General features: G+C 31.7%; 1 protein-coding gene and 1 non-coding gene across 2 annotated transcripts; both read left to right on the top strand.

Moving 5' to 3' along the window:
• The first annotated feature begins 6,904 nt into the window (after nucleotides 1–6,904).
• LOC102661888 (uncharacterized) lies at nucleotides 6,905–7,631 on the top strand. The gene is made up of 2 exons (XR_005888606.1): nucleotides 6,905–7,057; nucleotides 7,347–7,631. It is a non-coding gene; the product is annotated as an uncharacterized protein (transcript).
• A 5,337-nt stretch (nucleotides 7,632–12,968) lies between these two features.
• Nucleotides 12,969–17,836, top strand: LOC100802126 (acid phosphatase 1-like). The gene is made up of 3 exons (NM_001253125.1): nucleotides 12,969–13,532; nucleotides 14,642–14,851; nucleotides 17,561–17,836. Exons 1-3 carry the CDS (start codon nucleotides 13,105–13,107, stop codon nucleotides 17,736–17,738), a joined length of 816 nt encoding a protein of 271 aa, NP_001240054.1. The 5' UTR covers nucleotides 12,969–13,104; the 3' UTR covers nucleotides 17,739–17,836.
• Nucleotides 17,837–21,120: the final 3,284 nt, after the last annotated feature.

Here is a 21,120-nt window from a genome sequence, read left to right as displayed (position 1 = left end):
TGGCAACATGTGAAAAGTGAGATGCTTTCAACCTCAATCTTCTTATGTGTTCTTCGTATGTGTGGCAGCATATGGTAGAACTGATGTTGTCTTTGAGATGCATTCTGAGCCTTTTTGAACCATTCTGATGTTTAGAAAGTTAGAGTCTAGATCTTTCACCATTTTGATGCATAGATACAACATGATTTTGACTTCAATACATCATTCTGATGTAGTCCTCTCAAAATCTATCTTGTCTTGATTCTAGTTTGTCATCAGAGTATCATTATAATGTTCTCATTCTCAAAGTCCTCAAGTATACCATTATGATGTTGGCTCTAAAACAACTTCATTTTGATGTTGTCTACTTAATTTAGCCTTTGATAGATCTTCTGAGTAAGGTCTTATTGATGTCTTTGCAACATGGTAAGGTTAAGATCTTTAGAGGGAAGCACCAACTTCATCAATAGATGGACTTCTTTCAAATATTCTAAAGCTTCTCACTTGAAAGCATAGTTGAGACATTTGTTCTGAGCTTGTTCTAAACTCTTCATAACATTTGCTATGTTTTGCTCTTTGTATATCTTTCCTTATATCATTTGTAGATCTTACATAGCTTTCCTACATATTATGTCCTACTTTGTGATAGTTCTCTCATGCAAATAGAAAGTCACTAAATTCTCTTATTATAGGAATACTTTGAGGAGATGGCATGATGGACTTCTATTCCAAACATTTTAGTGTGAGTTTGTTGTAGCATGTTATGCTTGCTACTGCTTTTGATTCCTTTGACCCTTTGAATGGGCAAACTAACTTTTAATGTCTTCATGAAAGTTGTAGAGAATTTTATCCTTGACATTCAAGCATTGGTATCATGTCATTTGGACTACTATAACATAAGCAATCTTCAAAGCATTGTAGTTGTGTTATATTATGAGGACAAAATGACATCTCTATCTTCATAATGAGTTTCTTCCAAGATTCAAGACCTATTAGCCCTTAACTTCTTCATGAAAGATTTATATCTTTCTCTTATCTTTCCACATCCACTGAGATCATCTCAATTTCGCTTCTATAGCTCAAGAAGTCTTTAAATTACTGCACATATATCAAGTTGTCCAAACAGAGTCTTTAAATTACTGCACATATATCAAGTTGTCCAAACATATCAGTGTTTGCAACTTCAGACTCAATTTTGTCCATGATCCAGGTTGTTTCAAACCATGACTTGTTCATGAAAGTTGAAGCTCTTTCTTTAAAATTTCCATATCCACCAAGAACATCTTAATTGCATTTATGGAACTTCATTTATGATGTCAAGAATGAACTCATATTACTGATGAAATTTCATTTTGAGTGTGTTGTAGCAATATTGTTCTTCATGTCATGTTAATTATGCATATCTTCATGTCTACAAAAATTTTCTTGTCCATTAGTTTCTGATTACTTTGGCTTGAAGTTTTTCTCTTAATCCAGTAAGCATGTCGACTTCTTCATTGAAGTACTCAACCAAGGACACTTTGAGTCTTCTTTTGAACTTTCAAGCTCATCGTCCTTTCTGAGTGATTCATGACAACCCTGAGTTTACTTTAATTGATGTTCTCTACAAAACATGTCTATTTTTAATACACTTAAGCAAACTCATTTGTAAACTCAAAGGGCTTATGATTTGTGTTCAGAAGGTTTGTCATAATCAAAATACCAAGGGCTTTGGACTCAGTAGACCTTATCTCATTTATTTTTTGGGTTGTGCAAAGTCTGTTCAGATATGGTACTGTTGTTTCAAGTGGTTGGGGTGGTTTTTTTCATTCATAACAACTTTGTTAACCACTTACTACATTTTCAAAGGTTGGCCAAAGATTGTGGAGTTGTTTCTTCATGTTGGGACGTCACAAGAACATGAGCCACATGGATTGGAAGAAATAAAGTTATGTTCCAACACGCATCTTTCAAAGTTTAAGAGATTTTGGAGCATATTCAAATTTGATCGTGGAAGTGGTTGTGGTTTCATAAAAAGGGGTTTGTTTATCCTTTATCTTCTTGGATAAATAGCCCCATTTACTGTGTATTGAAGGCCACATAATATTAGATTAGGTTCTTCACTAAAAAAAATGGTGTTGTGTTTAGTTGTGCTTTGTCAAGCCATGGTTATAATGCTGGAAGAAAGTGTTGGTCATTATATGCCATTCTGTTTTAACTTTGAGGCTGGGTTTTTTTTTTATCGAAGTTACATGCTTTGGGTTTAGTTTTCATTTATTGTTTTTGTTGGGTTTGAAGTGTTGTTCTATGCAGTGCTTTTACTTTATGCATATGTTTTTGAGGTAGTCATTTCTTATGACTACCCTCATCCGCTATTAATATAATTTTTCCTTTTAAAAAAACAATTTTTTCTTGAGTATTTAATATAATTGCATATCAAAATTCGAACTCACAATCACTAATTAATTTAGAACAATTTCATACTAGTTAACTCACATGTCCATTAGTATTTTTCTATTACTTTAAGGGACGAAATTGAACAGCTAAATTTGTATTCAATGTACATAAATAAAAATGATCTTTTAACACCCTTGGAAGTGTATACACTTTTTTGTAGGAAGTGGGGAAGACATGGATACAAAGAATAAAGAAAAAAAAAAGATATATTATTAAATAATTAAGAGACAAAATTGGTCATCATGAATTATTTGTTCAAGAATGATGTACCATATTAGGAATGTTGTTATCATAAAAGTATGGTTATCTCCAACGCCATTGCTTAGAGGGTTACTTCAAGTTAAACAACCTTGCTTAACAAAAATTATCATTAGAGCACATGATGTAGCATTGCTTATACAAGTACCATTATTTATATATAAGTAATGATACTTAAAAATTGGTTAAGAATAAAAAAATGATCTTTTATGTTATGAAGGAGAGAAATTAATGCTCTAAGATTTACAAAATTAAGCACTTAAATTAGCAATTTTAACATTGAAGTAAATTTTTATATAGAGAGCTTAAATCTATGTAACATGTTTATAAAATTAAGATAAACAACTCATTTTAAACAACCATATATTGTTAATGCTCTAATATTATATCCTTTTATAAATCCTCTTACAAAGTTCCCCAAACTTTAGGAAGAAAACACTAAATAAAATTGTAAATATATTTAATGTCATAATTATGAAAATTAAAAAATAAAGCTTAAAAATAAGATAAAATGTGGATTTTTAACTGATTGTTTGAATATTTTTTATTGAGAGAATGATCGGTGAGAAATTTAATATTACATCGTTTTAAACATATTCTATTATTTATTAATTATTATGATTTAATGTTTATCTAATATTTATTATTAATTTTTTCTGACTCCCTTTTCATATGTTTCTGAATCCATTCTTAGGTACATTTGTTGTATAAAAAAAAAACAATTTACGGATATATTTAAATTGCCTCGACCCAAAATTTTTGAAAATTAAATAATAACTTAAATATGTATTTACTTCCTAAAATTTGGGTCATTTTCTTTTTGGTCCTTTGAACTTGAAGTTGCTTTTTATAGTCTTTTCAATTTACAAAATAAGAAATAAGATATTCACACTTTGTAGCAACTTTTGATTGTAAGAATTTGATTTTCTATTTTATTTTTTAAAATATGATTTTCTGGTAATTAAAATTTGTTCAAATTTTTTGAAACAATACCTTTATTTCCATGTCTTCCGGTCACTTGATCTCTTACTTTAATTTCATATTTCTATAATATATATATATAGACACACACACATATAACTTCATTTCATTCATAAGAGTAACTAAGATACAGTTTGGAATAGTCTGGTGAGTACGTATATGGACTAGCATAAGATGTGGCTGCTCTTGCAAGAGAATCAACATTTACTTGTTGCCTAGCAAACTTTACACTAAAGTTTGTGTAAGAAGAAAGAGCGTTGTTACAATAAGTATGACTCTGACCTTTGGAAAATCAGGCTTAGGCTACAAAATAAGATCAAGTATCCTTTACAATCTAGCTCATAAATATCATGAGTTATATCCAGGAGATTTTTTTCCTGTACCCAACATAATTTTTAAAATTCCAACCTTACCCTTGTTTACTTCTTCTTCGTTCCTTGGTTGTTTGTTTTCTTCATACACCATTCATTTTCATTTTCTTTTGGTTAAGCTCCTCCTTCTATGTTTGGTTGGTTTGGTCGAGGTGCATTGTTCGTGGTGGTTCGTTTGCGGTTTGTGGTTGTCATCATGGTGGGTGTTACAATGCAACAGCGGAGGAGGTTAGTTTTTTTGTCTGTAACTTCAATCTATGCTAATTTGTATGAAACATACGAATTGTCAATCCATATAAGTTATGATTTTGTATTTTGTATTTCGTATTTCGCATGTCCCATATGGATTGCAAATCCGAATGGAGTAAACAGAGTCCAAAAAATAAAAACTCATTATTGACGACACAACACTACTCATGATGACAGAGGAGATGAGACTTGCAGAGGAGGAGAAGAGACTCGTGAAGGAAGCACGAATGAGGAGAAGAGGCGTGAAGAGAAGAAGCGACAATGTTGGGTGCACAGTAGCAGCTGCTGTGATGTAGCTCCATGTGAAGCTTGTAGGTCTTAGATATTATTCATCAATGAAGTCTTTTGCTTCTTGAAGACCAATGGCAGCGGAATGGGGAAGGAGGAAAAGTGATTGGAGATGCCACTTCAAGGAGAAGATGAGTCAAGAACAAGCTCACCACCATAGGAAGCCATGGATAAGAGCTTGAAGGTAGGAGAAGATGAGTGGAGGGAGAGGGAGAAAGGGGGGCACAAAATTTATGCCTCAAATGAGGTCTGAACTTTGAAGTATAATTCTCAAATGATAAAAGTTCCAAAAAATGCACACACAAGGCCTCTATTTATAGCCTAAGTGTCACACAAAATTGGAGGAAAATTTGAATTTCTATTCAAATTTCACTTGAATTTGAATTTGAATTTGTAGAGCCAAATTTGGAGTCAAAATTTCACTAATTATGATTAGTGAATTTCAGCTAGGGTTCAGCCCACTAATCCAAGATCAAGTTCAAGATTCTCCACTAAGTATGCTTAGGTGTCATAAGGCATGTAAAGCATAAAGGACATGCACAAAGTGTGACTATATGATGTGACAATGGACTGTAGTAAGCAAATGCTCACCTCCCCCTTAGGTTGGTTCAAAATTTAATTGGATTGGGTTTCTCCCAATTCAATTAAATTTCTCTCCCATCACACACATCAAATAGTGCACTTAATGCATGTGAAATTACAAAAACTACCCCTAATACAAAAACTAGTCTAAGTGCCTTAAAATACAAGGGTTGAAAAGTCTTACATTACTAGGGTACCCTCCCTACACTATGGAGCCCTAAATACAAGGCCCAAAAATAATGAAACCCTAATTTAATATGTACAAAGATAAGTAGGCCCATACTTAGCCATGAGTCCAAAATCTACCCTAAGGCTCATGAGAACCTTAGGGTCTTCTCTTGCATCTCTGGTCCAATCTTCTTGGAGCCTTCTATCCAATGCCCTTGGGGGTAGGATTGTGTCATACTGTATATCATCTTTTAAGTGAATGAAAAATTTGGAATTTCACATACAATATTGGGTGTAGAAGAAAAATTAATGGTGCAGGAAGAATATCCTATATCCAGTGATTCGGCCCAGTGAATAACAGGCCTAATGCCCATTGCTTCACCTTCAGAGACATCAACACAAGGGGATGACCAACCTGTTTTTGTAATAACGAAATTCCCATGTTGGTCTCTAATGCAAATACCCAAATTACTCGTATTTTTGGAGGAAAGAAAGCAATATTAATTTTAAATTTAAAAGCCTCCCACTCTGAACTGTCATTGGGCTCTCTGGTTGGGTTGGTCACCTTGGATAACTTTCTTGCCGTAGTCCGGTTCTCCAAGAAATGAGTAGATAAGTGAACTATTTGTTTAGCTTGTGATTCTTTATCTTCGCACAACTTGGCATTTCTATTTTTCAATGACTACGAGCATGTTTGTTTTGGCGGTGTAACCACGGTGAATCATGGTGATTTTGGTCAAACTTCATTTGATTGTATAACAATATGTTTGGATACCATTTTATAATTTCACATTCGGCCCTCAAAACCACGGTGACTTCGAAGCAAGTAGGAGGAGCTTTCAATTCAACGTGAATTGATTCAAGAAATCATAAAATATTATTATTGACATGTTTCTTTATAATACTCTTGTACTTTTTGTGGCAGACTATATTATACTGCAGTAGTTGGGCATTCATATTTTCTTAAGACTTCATTTATTTCGGTAGTTGAAAATTTATTATTACATTTACTTGTTCTCTCGGTTAAAGAAAGAATATTACCATCTTCACTTCATAGGACCTCCATTGAAACAATAGTATGCATATTGTGCTGAAATCTTGTGGTGTGTCGATATTGTACCTGACTCTCTTAGCTCAAAGGTAAGTTAATAATACTATTTCATTTTATTATTGTGTTGTGTTGAAAGAAATGTTTTAAGAACCTCTTGCACTATTTTATCTTTATTAGAGTTGTGTTTCAAATTTATGCTTATGTTTTAGAATATTAACATCTCTTATTGAACTATTATCTTATTCTTATCACCGTTTACAACATATTTTTTAAAGTGGACTTCCAAAACAAACGTATCATAATTTTTTTTAAATAATATGTTTTACTTTTTCATTTGTTCTTATTTTATTTTTACTTTTATTATATAGTTTCTATGACTTGTTCTTGATATATTTGATGAGTATAGTAGGGATAAAAATGTATTGGTTGATATTAAGTGTGTATGTAACATATATGATAAAATAAAAAACACCGCTTTACTATTTTTTTCTTTTGTTTTAATAAATTAATATTTATTTATTCATAAAAATTTATTTAGATTATGAGTACTATTAGAGGAAAAGCTGTTGTGAATCCTTCACAAAATATTGACAAAGAAAAAGCTACTTGGGATCCAAAAGCAAATGAAGCTTTTATTGAAGCATGTTTGGAGCAAATTACTAAAGGGGAATGCCTTGGTTCTAGCTTTACTAAGGTAGGGTGGAAAGGTATTCAATCCAAGTTTACCCAATGAATTGGAAGGACTTATAACAAGGCACAATTAAAAAATAAGTATGATAACTTGAGAAAAGATTGGCGTGTATGGTACAAATTATTTGGAAAAGAAACTGGTTTAGGATGGGACAATATCAAGAACACGATTGATGCACCAAATGAATGGTGGGAGACCAAATAACTGGTATGTCATATTTAAGTTTACTTAATATATGGTAAAAGCTTATATTTAGTGTGACTATTATATATGATGAGTTGTAAACATGCAGGAAAATCCTTTATATGAAAAATTTAGGTACAAGGGACTTTCATTTGCTCATCAACTAACTATACTTTTTAAGGATGTAGTGGTTATCGGAGATTTTATGTGGGCACCATCATCAGGGATATTGCCAAGTAGTACACTTGGTGGTGATGTTAACGATGTGTATCGCCTGTGTCTTGATGGTATAAACATAAATATGGAAGAAGGATCAGGAGACAATGATGATGTTAGTGTAGGAGCAACAAATGAATTTGGAGACATTGCAAATGGATATTGCCAAGCAAATTGATCGTATTGAGAAGATTGGTAAAAAGAAATTAAATGCCTCATCGAAGATAGCTGAGGTAGTTAGTGACATTGCAAAAACATGTAGGTCACGTATAGAAGATGTAATTAGTGCATCTATTAATGAAGTGGTGAAAGAACTTAAGACCTTACCTGAAGTTGCAAATGACACTGAGTTACATACCAAATGTTGTAACTTGATGTTACTTAAGCCAGCAAGGGAGATGTTCATTGCTTTGCGAGGTGAAGATGAGAAAATGATACATTGGCTTAAAGATGTAGTTAAAAATCCCTTATTCATGAATATGTCACTTTAGTTTATGTCATAGGAGTTGGACTGCTAGTGTGTGCTTTTGACTATTATATGTATTATTTTGTTGTTATTTGCTTTTGTCATTTACGTAATGTAGTAGGGGCTTTTGACTATTATTGGCTTCTTTCATTTATGTAATGAATTAAATGGATTATTATAATATGTATAAATGCACTATTGTTATATTATTTCTTTGTTATCATTATTAAGTCATGTATTTGGACAGGTGTTAACAGTTAAATGAATAATTGGATTAAACGATTTGAGCTTGAAAGCAATGAAGACAATGACATTTTGGAATATGCTTCTTATGTGGCTGCATTGGTTGGTGACTATGTAATAATGCATATATGTAAAGAGCCACGTAGAACTAGTGAACATACAGGTCATACATGGGTTTATGAAATATTACAAGGACATCCAATTCATTGTTATGAGATGTTTCGCATGGAAAAATTTATTTTTCATAAACTTTGCACTGAATTAGTTGAGCAAGGCTTAAAGGAAACTAAGGGCATGAGGGTTCAAGAAATGGTTGCAATTTTCTTAAATATGGTTGGCCATGGGTTAGGTAATAGAATGCTTCAAGAACGATTTCAACACTTAGGAGAGACTATAAGTAGGCATATTCATGAAGTCCTACTTGCTTGCCTTAAATTGTCCTTCAAATATATTAGACCACAAGATCCCATGTTTCGTGATTGTGAGGTCAAAATTAAAAGTGATCAACGATATTGACCATTTTTTTAAAAATGGCATAGGAGCAATTGATGATATAGATATTTCATTTATAGTTAGCCCTGTTGAACAAGCAAGGTTTATTGGAAGAAAAAGTATTCCAACACAAAATATAAAGGTTGTATGTGATTGGAATATGTACTTCACTTTTGTATTAGCTGGATGGGAAGGTACTGCTCACGATGCTTGTGTTTTTTACCATGCTCTCACAAATGCTAACTTGAATTTTCCACATCCTCCTCCAGGTTTTTTTTATATAGATATACATGATTTATAATTTGAATAAAAATATCATGTTTATTCACTTTTTTAATTGTTTTATTAGGTAAATATTATTTAGTGGATGCTGGCTACCCAACACCAATGCGGTATCTTGGTCCTTACAGATGTGAACGTTATCATCTCCTTGATTTTAGACGTAAATTTGGATTTGCAAATGATAATGAGGTCTTCAATTTTTATCACTCAAGTCTAAGGTGCACAGTAGAAAGAACTTTTGGTGTGTGGAAGAATAGGTTTGCAATTTTACGTCTTATGCCTAAATACAAATTTGAAACACAAGTTCAAATAGTTTGTGCAACAATGACTGCATAATTTTATCATAAGGAATGTTGAAATGGATTTTGATTTTATACGCTATGAAGAAGAAGACATACTTCTTGATGTAGATTATAATAATCACAATAAGACTAGTTTAGTTCTAAATATAATTTCTGCACCAGAAATAGATCATGTTCGAGACTATATTCGAGATGAAATTATACAGTACAAGAAAAAAAACTAATATTATATTTATTATTGAATTTGATTGACTTTATATATGTTCCTTATTTGTACTTTTTAATTTAGATACATTTGTGTACTTATGTTAATTTTAATTTTTTACAATGAATACGAGTTTATATATCTATTTAATTTTAATTTATTTATATGTATATCAAAAAATAGTAAATTATAATAACAAATAAGTATTCAAAGACTTAAGGTCTATTTTAATAATTTTACTTTCAAAATCAATTATCTAAAATCACTTCAATTTAAAATCAATTTTATCCATAGGAGCTGCATTCAAGTTCACGGTACATTGTAAAACGTAAACAGTATCATGCGTTTGACAAGCTTGCGTTAAATTACTACCACGTTTTTCTCCCATGTTACCAAAAAAATAAAATAAAAAATTGCTACTACCTTTTACAAATCAAATAGTATGAAGTAATTTGCCCCACGCAGTTGTACACGACTCATCCAAATAAAATATTTGGAACGTCTATTAGACTATTACTCTTTAACAGTCTACTGTTTATTTTAACGGTTTCATTAATAAGTCAGATTAAAAAATAATTTGTCAAATTATAATTTTGGATGACGCTTACGTGACAAAGTGGACGTTTGATATTGAAAAAATTAAAATTACTTATTTGAAAAAATATAAGAACTAAACGTCTTCATTTAGAAATAAAAAAATCAAAATCTCAGATTTAAAATTAATGTGGAACCAAAATTAATAAATAAAAATATATAAATAGTATTAAATATTTTATTTTTCGGTAAAAACTTTTCTGTTAATTCTGTATTCATTATTGTCCGTTTGTCCAGCTATTATACTAAAATAAAATCTGTATTCAAATTCAATCCACTCAATTCTTCTTTATGAAATTTTCAATTTAATTACATTTTTAAAAATTAAACTTTGAGACAACTAACGAATGTGTCCTTTTTTTTGTGTGTGAAGACTAGCGAATGTGTCGATTCAAACTTAACCACTCTATTCTTCGTTGTCTAATTTTCAATGTAATTGCATTTTGAAAACATATAATTTGAGAAAACTAACTAACGAAGGTAGTACAATTTCTTGTGAACAATTTTTAACTATAATTTAATTAGAATGAATTCACATTATGAGCTTTTATTACATAATATATAGGATTAATTATGTAGGATAATATTTATTAATTAATTTATAAATTATATTTATGATTTTTTAATTATTTGACATGACAATGAAAAAAAAAATTATAGTGATAATGTATCAAAATTAAGTTCTTTAAATTATGATACTCTGCTATTGAATAACAAACACGTAAAACTTTTGTTGTAAATATATTCTAATTAAATCCTAACAAAATTATTAAAGTATAAATGTAATTAAAATATATTCATTATCATTCAGTTACATATAGTCATATATATTTAATATAATTTTTTATAGGTACATGAAAATTAAAGTCTAAAATTGTTGGTACTCACAAGTACTTTCTAAGCCTATTAAACCATGAGTGCCACAACTGATAATTAAAATAAAAACATGAGTGCCACATGTCATGTCCTTTGTCAGTTGTATCATACTCAACACAGTTTAACTTTTGGCATAAAAATATATATTTGATTTATATATTAAAAAATAAAAATATATGTTTCACAAAATATATTTCAATTAATTTTTAATTTTTTATTACTTAATTTTTTATGATTTAATAAATAAACTTTTTAAATAATTTTTATTATTTTTTTGAAACACTATTTGAAATAATATTTTTTAAATATTAATTTTTAAATTTTTAAAATTTTATCTTTTTATTTTTGACATATTTATCAAATTTTTTATATTTTCTAAATAAATTATGATTTATTATTTTTTATTTTAAATTTTTACTTACTTCAATCAAGTTTTACAAACACTTATGATATAATAAATTAATTTTTCAATTTTTAATTACCAATTAAGTTTTTAACTTTCCATTAACTCATTAATTTTTTTAGCTAATTTTATTCAATATAATACATTAAATAGAAAGCAGCCTCGTTGGTTGAGAAGAAAGAAAATTTTCTATGCCACAAAATTTTAATCATCCATTCAAACTCAAATTTTCAAGGTAATTGCATTTTAACAAAAAATATTATGTTTTCATAATGAAAGAAAATTTTACATTATTAATTAATCATAAATAATATAATCATACATTATAATTTTATTAATTTTTATTAATTTTTATTATAATTATCTTAATTGGTTTACCGTGTAAAATTATTTTTTACACCAATTATAAATATTAAACTCTTTAAAAATTAAAATGAAGCAACTATGAGTGTAGTACAATTTCTTGTAAAATATTAAAAGCTAATTAGGACACTCATAATATAAAAAATTTAATGTTTATATATTATTAGTATAAAACAGTTATATCTTAAATCAATTAAAAGTTATTATTATTAATATAAATTTTAAGATAAATGTGATCTAAAAATTTACTATATATATATATATATATATATATATATTATTTTAGTATAAATTATATTTAAAAATTTTTAAAATTTTTAAATAATACAGTGTATCAAAATTAGACCCATTAAATTAAATATTTGACACGCTATAATTAAATGATGACAAAGCATGAAAAGCTTTTACACCAAATATATTCTAATTAAATATTAAAAAACTGTTGAAATATATTTGAGAAAAACCTGATTGGCTGAGAAGAAAGAAGCGCGTCACCGTCATCCTACCTTTTTTCAGTATCTTCCTTAGTCCACCGTCCAACCAAACCAACCCCACGTTTTCGTACTCCCCAATTCAATTCCACGCTGAAGACGGAATATTCCAAAACTCCGTCACTTCTCAACCCCGAACAAAACAATACAAAACCCAACATGTGATTAGATTATTTTGAATGAAATTAATTTAATAAAACTTATTTTGATTATAATTAAATTTGAAGTGATATAATTTATATTTAAATATTTCATTATTATAGTAAAAATAACTTAGTAATAAGATTTAGTATAATGTTTTCTTAATGCAATAACTATTTTTGTTTTAAATTTGAATCCATTTTGGATTAATTTTATTTTTGTCAATTTGAAATTAAGTTCATATTAGTTTTCGTGTAGGATTCTTCTAAATCACGTTAAAATATGGTTAATTAATTTTAGATAATTTTATTCACATATTTAATTCTACTTTAAAGAATTGAATTTAGATCTAAAATCCATTGAATCAATTTTAAATGTTTTAGATCATATAATTTTTACTAAATTTTACTACCAACATATTTTTAAAACACAAATTCTATCACTTTCAATCAATATTTTATCAAAATTAATTTCATTAACATTCATATTAATATGATTATGAAAAATCCAAGTGAAACAAAACATACCCGCGTTCTCCTCTATCACACGTTACGTCGTCGTTAAGTCCCGCCACTCTCTCCTCTCCATAGGTTACTGTTCCACACAGAAACGCATATACACATTTCATTTCCTATTTCCTTTTTGTTCATTTCTTTCTTTTTCCTTTCCTCCACAATTTGCATTTCCCCTCTCTTCGTTTCCTTTTCTCCTCATTTTACATTTCCCCTCTTTCGATTCTCCTAAGAGGGGAACCCAACCCAACAATTCCTCCATCCCTTGCATTGGTCACACCATGGTTCCCTCTGCCTTTCTGTTCCATTTCCTCTTCTTCTTTTCACTCCTCATCTCGTTTTCCTTCTCCGATTCCGATTCCGATTCCGATTCCAATTCCGTAGGCCCCACTTTCCACCGCGTGTTCCCGCGGCCGCTGATCGTGGAGTACCCGGAGTTCGAGGCGGGGCTGCGGTGCGGCGCGTGGCGCGTGGCGGGGGAGGCGAACAACCTGGGCGCGTGGAGGACGATTCCGGAGGAATGCACGGAGTACGTGAAGGAGTACATGACCGGGAAGGGGTACGCGGTCGACCTCGAAATGGTCTCCAAAGAGGCGGAGGAGTTCGCGAGGAGTGTGCCTCTCGGCAGCGACGGGAAGGACGCGTGGATTTTCGACATCGACGAGACTCTCCTCTCCAATCTCCCCTATTATGCCGCACACGGATACGGGTATTCCCACAAAAAAAAAAATATTGTATTTTGTTTTGTTACTCTTTTTTGGATCATGATGACATTGTTGGGGACTATTCATCTGACATTGGTGCGTAATATTCAATGCTGATAACTAATCACCGAGAAAAAAATCCACTGACAACCTTTAGGGTCCGTTCGGTAGAGTGGAAAGAAATGAAATAAAATTGAATTGAGATGAAAATTATGAATTAAAGTAGAGTTGTTAGAGTAAATCATGTTAATTAGCTCGAGTATTATTCTCTTTCTTAATTAGTTTTTATGTTTATACAGTTTTACTAACGTTGAGGGACTATTTTAAAGAATTTTTCAATACTGGGGTTATTTCGTATATTTTTAATGCTTGAAGGATTACCTGTAGGTTAAGCATATAAGTTAATTTGAATTTGAATAAGGTGGAAAAAATAGCAGAGATAAAATATGAACAATGATGCATTTTCTATTGTTCAGCCCATTTTTTTTTTCATTTTTTTAATGTAAATTTCAAAATTTTCTCTTTTATTTCGTTTTTTCCCCCTCAACCAAACAAAGGTTTAAGATAGAGACATTAATTTAGAGATATAAAATCCTATCATTTAATTATAATGGTGTTGTAAAGATAGTTTGTTGGCTGAAATTTAGTTTGCTTTCATCTGAAAGCTGAAAAATAGGGTAATTCGGAAAGGACATAAGAAGTGTTATAAATTATTGTTTAACAATCAAGAGAGATTGAAGATACTGTAATCCTATTTGGAGTTGGGAATTTTATGCTTTTGTGGGATTTAAGAACTCTGTTTTGTACTCTTTGGTTAAAAAAAAAAAAAGAGTTAAATAACCCCAAATTCATGCTTAATTGCCCCTAGTTTTGTTTGGATAATGTTGGAGCTTGAATTTGAGTTTACTTTTACACCGAAATAGCTTTTAGGCCAAAAGTTCTGTAGTGTGACCATTTGGAGGGGTTAATCAGGTTTTGATGTTTTCTTATTCTTTCCTGTGAATATTCCTCTAGGAATGAATGACTCTAGACAGTATTCTTCTGTATCTATCATGCTAACTTGACTTATTTTTCTTTCTTCCTAACATGAACCTTTGTTTGCATTTGCTTGTAGGCTTGAGGTCTTTGACCACGAGAAGTTTAACAATTGGGTGGAGAAGGGTGTAGCTCCAGCCATTGAACCCAGTTTAAAGCTCTATGAAGATGTTTTGAATCTGGGATTCAAGGTTATTCTACTGACAGGACGGAGTGAAAGGCACAGGAGTGTCACTGTTGATAATTTGATCAATGCTGGGTTTAAGGAATGGGACCAGCTCATACTAAGGTAATTCCCAAAACATATTTGCTAATTTTAGAATAGCAAATGAAGTTTGTATATTAAATAAATGTTGTAAGATTGGAATATATGTGTATGTTCTGCAACCAGTTCTGTTTTACATGAACAATTTAATGCTTTTGTAATCTAGATAAATTTTGTCATTTTGTGTTTAAACCACCATATCATTCAGATGCATTGTGCATTGTACCAGTCTCTCGAAGATTTGGCATGTTTTCATTAAGAATAACCTGAAATGATAACATTATTGTACCATTTCCTTTATGGTTCAACTGTTTTGTCTCCTAGCATGCTTAATGCTATCATAAAAAATTAATATACCATGGATAAATTAAAGACAATGTTTCATGACCCAGAACAGAACATTGAAGAAGGATAAACTCTGCCTTGGTTTATTTTAGGAGGAATCTTGCAAACAACCCATTGATTCCAGCCTCCTTTTTTCGATGGACAGCAGAATCTGCTTACCTGAAATCATCTTGGCGCTAATGTTTCAGAACATTAGAAAAGTTACGCTAAGAGTTGATATTTTCTTTTTGTAGGGATAGCTTACCTTTAGTTCAAGTTAAGTTAGTTTAGTTGTTTGCAAGTGAGAAGATCAAGTATAGGAAAAATAAAGCAGGATGGTACAATTAATAGAACTACAAACAAATAAATAGCAAATATGAGAATAAAGGCATGGATTTCAGATATTTTAATGCATTGCATGGCTCTAGACAAGGTCAGATGGAGCATTTCATATAGATTTCAAGCAGCCTAGTTAATGGTGATTAGTGTAGAGAATATAGTTTTACAAAATGATTTTTGCTCATTAGCAACCTCAGCTAATGTACAACTTCTACCATAGAGGAATTTAATGAATCCTGATTGCACATGCTAAGGTCACAGAGGATTTCCTTATATCCATAGGAGTATACCAACACCAAGGGTTAATTTTAAGCCCTTATCTTTCTACCTAGATTTGTGAGCTATATCTAGGAGCTATTACCTCACTGCACACTTATTTTCAAATCATATATAGTCCCTTGTTAGAGATGCGTTTGACAGAACTCAATAACGTTGTCTAGTCCATGAAGCTGATCCGAACACCTATGCCACTGGGAAAAGGCTTTTTGTGTTGTTATTTTGTATGCTACAGTAATTGGAAAGATTTCATGCTCCTTCCTTGTTATGGTTCTCCCTAGTTTCAATCACTTAGTGTTTCTACAGAGTTAACAGTATGCATTGCTTTTAGTTTCTTTAGTTCATATGTGTACTCCATATAAAATCCAAGTGAATACCATGTCAGCATCAATATTGGCATATTTTGTGAATGACTAGATGCTGTTGTTGGATGATATTTCAGAAAGCTATTGAATGGTTATTATATTTTAGGTAGATGATGATATATTTGTCTTAATATCTTTGGAGAGCTAATGTTAAAATTTATTAATTAATTTAATGATACATTCTCGATTGTTTTAAGTAAAACAAATTTCTCTCCTTGGCATATTATCTCATTGTTGTCTGCGAATTTGTGTTTTCGTACACTGATAGAACTAATCCATATCATATTTTTGGGCCGGGATGCTGACAATACATACATATATTATCTATGGGAAAGCATTATAAGTTATGAAACTGATTCATATATACTTCTTATCAAGGGAATGAGTACAAATGTGGCCAGTCTTGTCTTGTATTTTCCCCTTATTTTGAGATGTTTCTCTTCAGCGATTCATGATATAGGGTCATATTTTCCTTTTCATTTGAATCATATGCCTTTAATATATGTTCTTTGTTGTGTCTGTAAATTCTGTATGGTTTGCCTTCATGTAGATTTTTTGGATTAGGCTTCACTGTTGCTGTTAATAAATTAACTTGCTATTATGAAATGGGAAAAAACAGGAAAAAAATAAGAATAAATTTAACGCATTCCACTACAGCACCCTCTACAATATTTACATTCCTTATTTCCTTTCATAATTGATTCTTTCTAAGCAATTCATTTCCAGAATTTCAGAGTTCCACAACCTCTTCTGTTTGTTCTGTGCTGGCATAGACCTTTAATCAGATCTTTTATGGATCGATGAATGTTCTGAAATTTTGTTCAAGTGGACTGAAATACTCAATTTTTATGGATGAATTGTGAAGATACCAGAAATTTAGCCCTTTATAGTACAATTTTGCATCTCAATTTAGAGTAGGTTAGATGAGTAGATTTTAATTAATTTTGTCATGTTTCCTAATCATAGGATTGGATTAATTGGCAGGGGAGATTAGATGTCCCAAACTCTATATCATGATTCTATATAATGTAGACAGTTTATAGGGGTACACAAGGCAATGATAGTTGTCTACTTATTACCAGAAATAACTACATCATAGTCCACTTGTATTCTGGAGTCTTCTTCATATCTTTTGGCACTAGTTAATTACAGTATGCCTGGTTGTAGCCCCATTTTTTGTGGTTGATATTAAGTCATTAATTTTGACTTATTTAGTTACCAAGTTAATTTACCCTCCTGCCTTTACTGTTCCTTTCTCTGTATCCTTTATGCTGTATATGCAAGGTGAAAGCTTCTACTTTGAGAAGTTTTCTTTGTACATGTAATCATGTACAATTTTAGGATCATCATGCTTGTATTTTGCACTCTGAAGCTGTGTCACTTTTATTTTATGCTAATTTTTCTGAATCTGTTATTTTGTAATGTTCAGAAACTCAGATGATCAAGGGAAACGAGCTGTACTCTACAAATCAGAGAAGAGGAGTGAGATGGAGAAAGATGGATACAGGATTCTTGGAAATTCTGGTGACCAGTGGAGCGATTTATTAGGTTCTTCAGTATCTGTTCGGTCCTTCAAGCTTCCAAATCCCATGTATTACATTCCATAGTAAATGTCTCATTCATTTGCAAATAATTGCTGTTTGAATTGTACATAACGAAAGTGGATCAATTCGTATACTGAATATCATTGCAAATAATTCATAAACTGAATGTCATTGAAATTCTAATACATACCGACTAAATTAAACTTGTGCGAAAACTCATGTAACATTTGTCAGTTGTTAGTTAACATGATTGTGCATGGTTTTCTTCTGAATCATAACTATCACTTGGTAATATGACTTGGGATAGCTTTTAAATTTTAATTATACACTCAGCTTCCTTGACAACTAAGGAGGCATTTGCGGTTTACAGCTTTTAAAAAGAAGGCCATACGATTATTTAATATATCATATGCGTATCTTTCACCTAGTAATCAAAGACATTAGTCTTGCCTCTTCTAACGTAGTTTTGCGGCTTGCATACACGATGCGAGGAATTGAACCTGAGTTAACATGTTTATATATCAATTAAGCTGGATTTTATCAGTAACAAGTCAAACCATTTTATATTGATTTTTCTTCTTTTATGTCCTGTCAATTTCGATTTAAAATATGATTCTGCTCCAATCTATTCTAACCTAAATTGCTTTGGAATATATATATATATATATAATCATGTCTAGACCATTATGATCTTTTTTCCGTATTTCTTTTTGCTCAAACTCCTCCTCATCATCTTCTTCAAGAAATTCCAATTTATTAAATGATCAAGATATCTAGACCCAAGAGGTCGCCCCAAAACACAATCTCTTCGATGAGGAAGTCCGATTCGAAGATATCAATCAAAACATGGATGACTGGAACATTCCAGAAATCCCTCAGGATCAACTATACGTTCCTGAAACAATAAAAGACAAACACAACTTTGATTACATAATCAAAACAGTCGAAAACAATATTCCTCTAGGACAAGATATAGGGGAAGAATTTCATTTACTTTCAAAAAATTCAATTTATGAACATAGCCGTAAGTATAAATATCTACACATCGGTTGTGTACAAGTAGCCATCAAGCCCTTAATTGATATGGGCATAGATGCGGCAGTTTTAATGTGTCTAAGAGACATTAGGCATAATCAATTTGAAGACTCCCTAATTGGAACAGTCGAAACCAGCCTAGGACAAGGTCCAATATATTTTAACTGTTATCCAAACAAAACAGTGAGTCTGATGGACAGAAACATTCTTGACTGTCTGTTCTTAAACATCCACTTTCATGGCCTTGACATGAAAGAAGGGTCAATCCCAGCAGCCTTAATTTATAGGATCCAGTACAAGGTCATGAATACTTGTGCATCTAGAGTCCTGTTAAAACCTCGAAAAGGAGAAACAACCTTGTTTATCACTGATATGACAAAGGCTAACGTTTCTCTCCCGAGAAAAATAAAATGGGATGAGGTAACTCTTCCCGAAAGATGGGTTATGGATAAGGCAACACCGTCTATTCCCCGACCCGCTCCAACCATAGAGCATATCAAGCAAGATAACTCCGGAAAGGTAGAGATAACCTTCAATAGGAGAAATTCTTTTTCATCAAGGATAAAAGCCTCTAGGTCTGAATATGAGTCAGCCAGAAGGTCTTTTTCGACTAGAACCCGTTCAATTCTAGTAGGACTAACTAGATCTGAGTCACATAACCAGTTCCCTACTGTAAACCTCCAAGGAATAGACACTACTTCTAGCATACCTAGAACAACATACAACCAAGAACAAGAGGACGACCAAAAGTCGATCCAATCCCCAACATACTCTTCTATGGAACCTTATGATGTTAGCTGACAACTTTAGCATTGATAAGGAAACCCTTAGGAAAGATTTTTATTCTCCGGAGAATGAGCCTCAAAGGAGATGGTTTTTCCAACTTTACAAGGGTACAAACAAAAAACAAATTCAAGACAAGTTCTACGAATTTGTCGAAAGAATCAAGATTAATGTCCTTTTCTTTGATTGGTTTCATGCTTATGCCATCAGAAATGATATAGATTACCCTTGGAAACAAGACATCATAAGTGATCCAACAACAAATGTCATAACAAATTGGCAAGTTAAAGATGGTGAGTTAATCCAATCGGAATTACCTCCCGCAACACAATGTCAACTACCAAATATCAAAGACAGTAACAATAAACCTGTCATGGCAATTCCATTCAAGACAAAAGATGTCAACGAGGAAGTAACCTCTAAAGACATCAAGAGCCTAATGGAACAGGCAAATTATACCAATAAATATTTACAAGCTTTAGGAGAAACCATGAAAACTAAGGTAGTTCCTAAACAAAAATCAATTGAAGAAGCTTCGCCAAGTATCCCCATTGAAAAACCTTTATTCAAACCTTTCAAAGTTAGTGAGAAGGCTAAACGAAAAATTAGGGAACTTAGAAAAACTAAATCCTTAATTGAGGGCGTAGGTGATAACCATAGTGAATTACTTAACAAGATTGGTAGTCTACTTAAGGTCATTCCAGATACTCCCCAAGCCTCGGAAAATACTTCCAGAATGGTAACAAGAAGTACCTCCAAATTGATTAATGTTATTAATGAAGATAGTGACCAAAACTCAGATAACACAACTGAAATAGGATCAGTGTCAGAAAAGAATATAAATCCAATTAATTCCAAACACTGGAAAACACTCTCCAAATTATATTATCAACGTCCAACTGCCCCTGACCTACTATTAGAGGAAAGAGGTGAAAACAATTTTAAGAGTTTTAGTGCAAACAACATCTATAAATGGAACATAGATGCACAAACGGAGTATAACATCATGAATACACTCCAACATATGACCATGGTAGCCACGGCTTACCAAACCTCCCATGAATGTTCAGAAGAAACCATTATAGATATCTTAGTGGCAGGATTTTCTGGACAACTGAAAGGATGGTGGGATAATTATCTCACTAACGAAGAAAAATCAAAAATTTACAGCGCAGTTAAGACGGATCTCAATGAAAAAGTCATTACTAATGACGATGATAAAGAGATTCCTGACGCTGTTAACACATTAATTTTTACAATAACCCAACATTTCATTGGAGACCCATCTTTGTGGAAAGATAGGTCTGCAGAATTATTATCAAATCTTAAGTGTAGAACCTTAGCAGATTTTAGGTGGTATAGAGATACTTTCCTAACTAGGGTTTACACAAGAGAAGATAGTCAACAACCTTTTTGGAAGGAAAAATTTCTAGCCGGTCTTCCCAGATCATTAAGAGACAAGGTTAGAGATAAAATCCATAGTCAATCTGTCAATGGAGATATTCCATATGAAAGTTTAAGCTATGGTCAATTAATTTCTTATGTCCAAAAGGTAGCCTTAAAAATTTGTCAGGATGACAAAATTCAGAGGCAATTAGCCAAAGAAAAGGCTCAAACAAAGAAAGAT

The sequence above is a fragment of the Glycine max genome, chromosome 15 (assembly GCF_000004515.6).
Source record: "Glycine max cultivar Williams 82 chromosome 15, Glycine_max_v4.0, whole genome shotgun sequence".
Classification (NCBI taxonomy): domain Eukaryota; kingdom Viridiplantae; phylum Streptophyta; class Magnoliopsida; order Fabales; family Fabaceae; genus Glycine; species Glycine max.
Note: the sequence above shows the minus strand (reverse complement) of the source record. Positions and strands in the feature narration are given on the sequence as shown.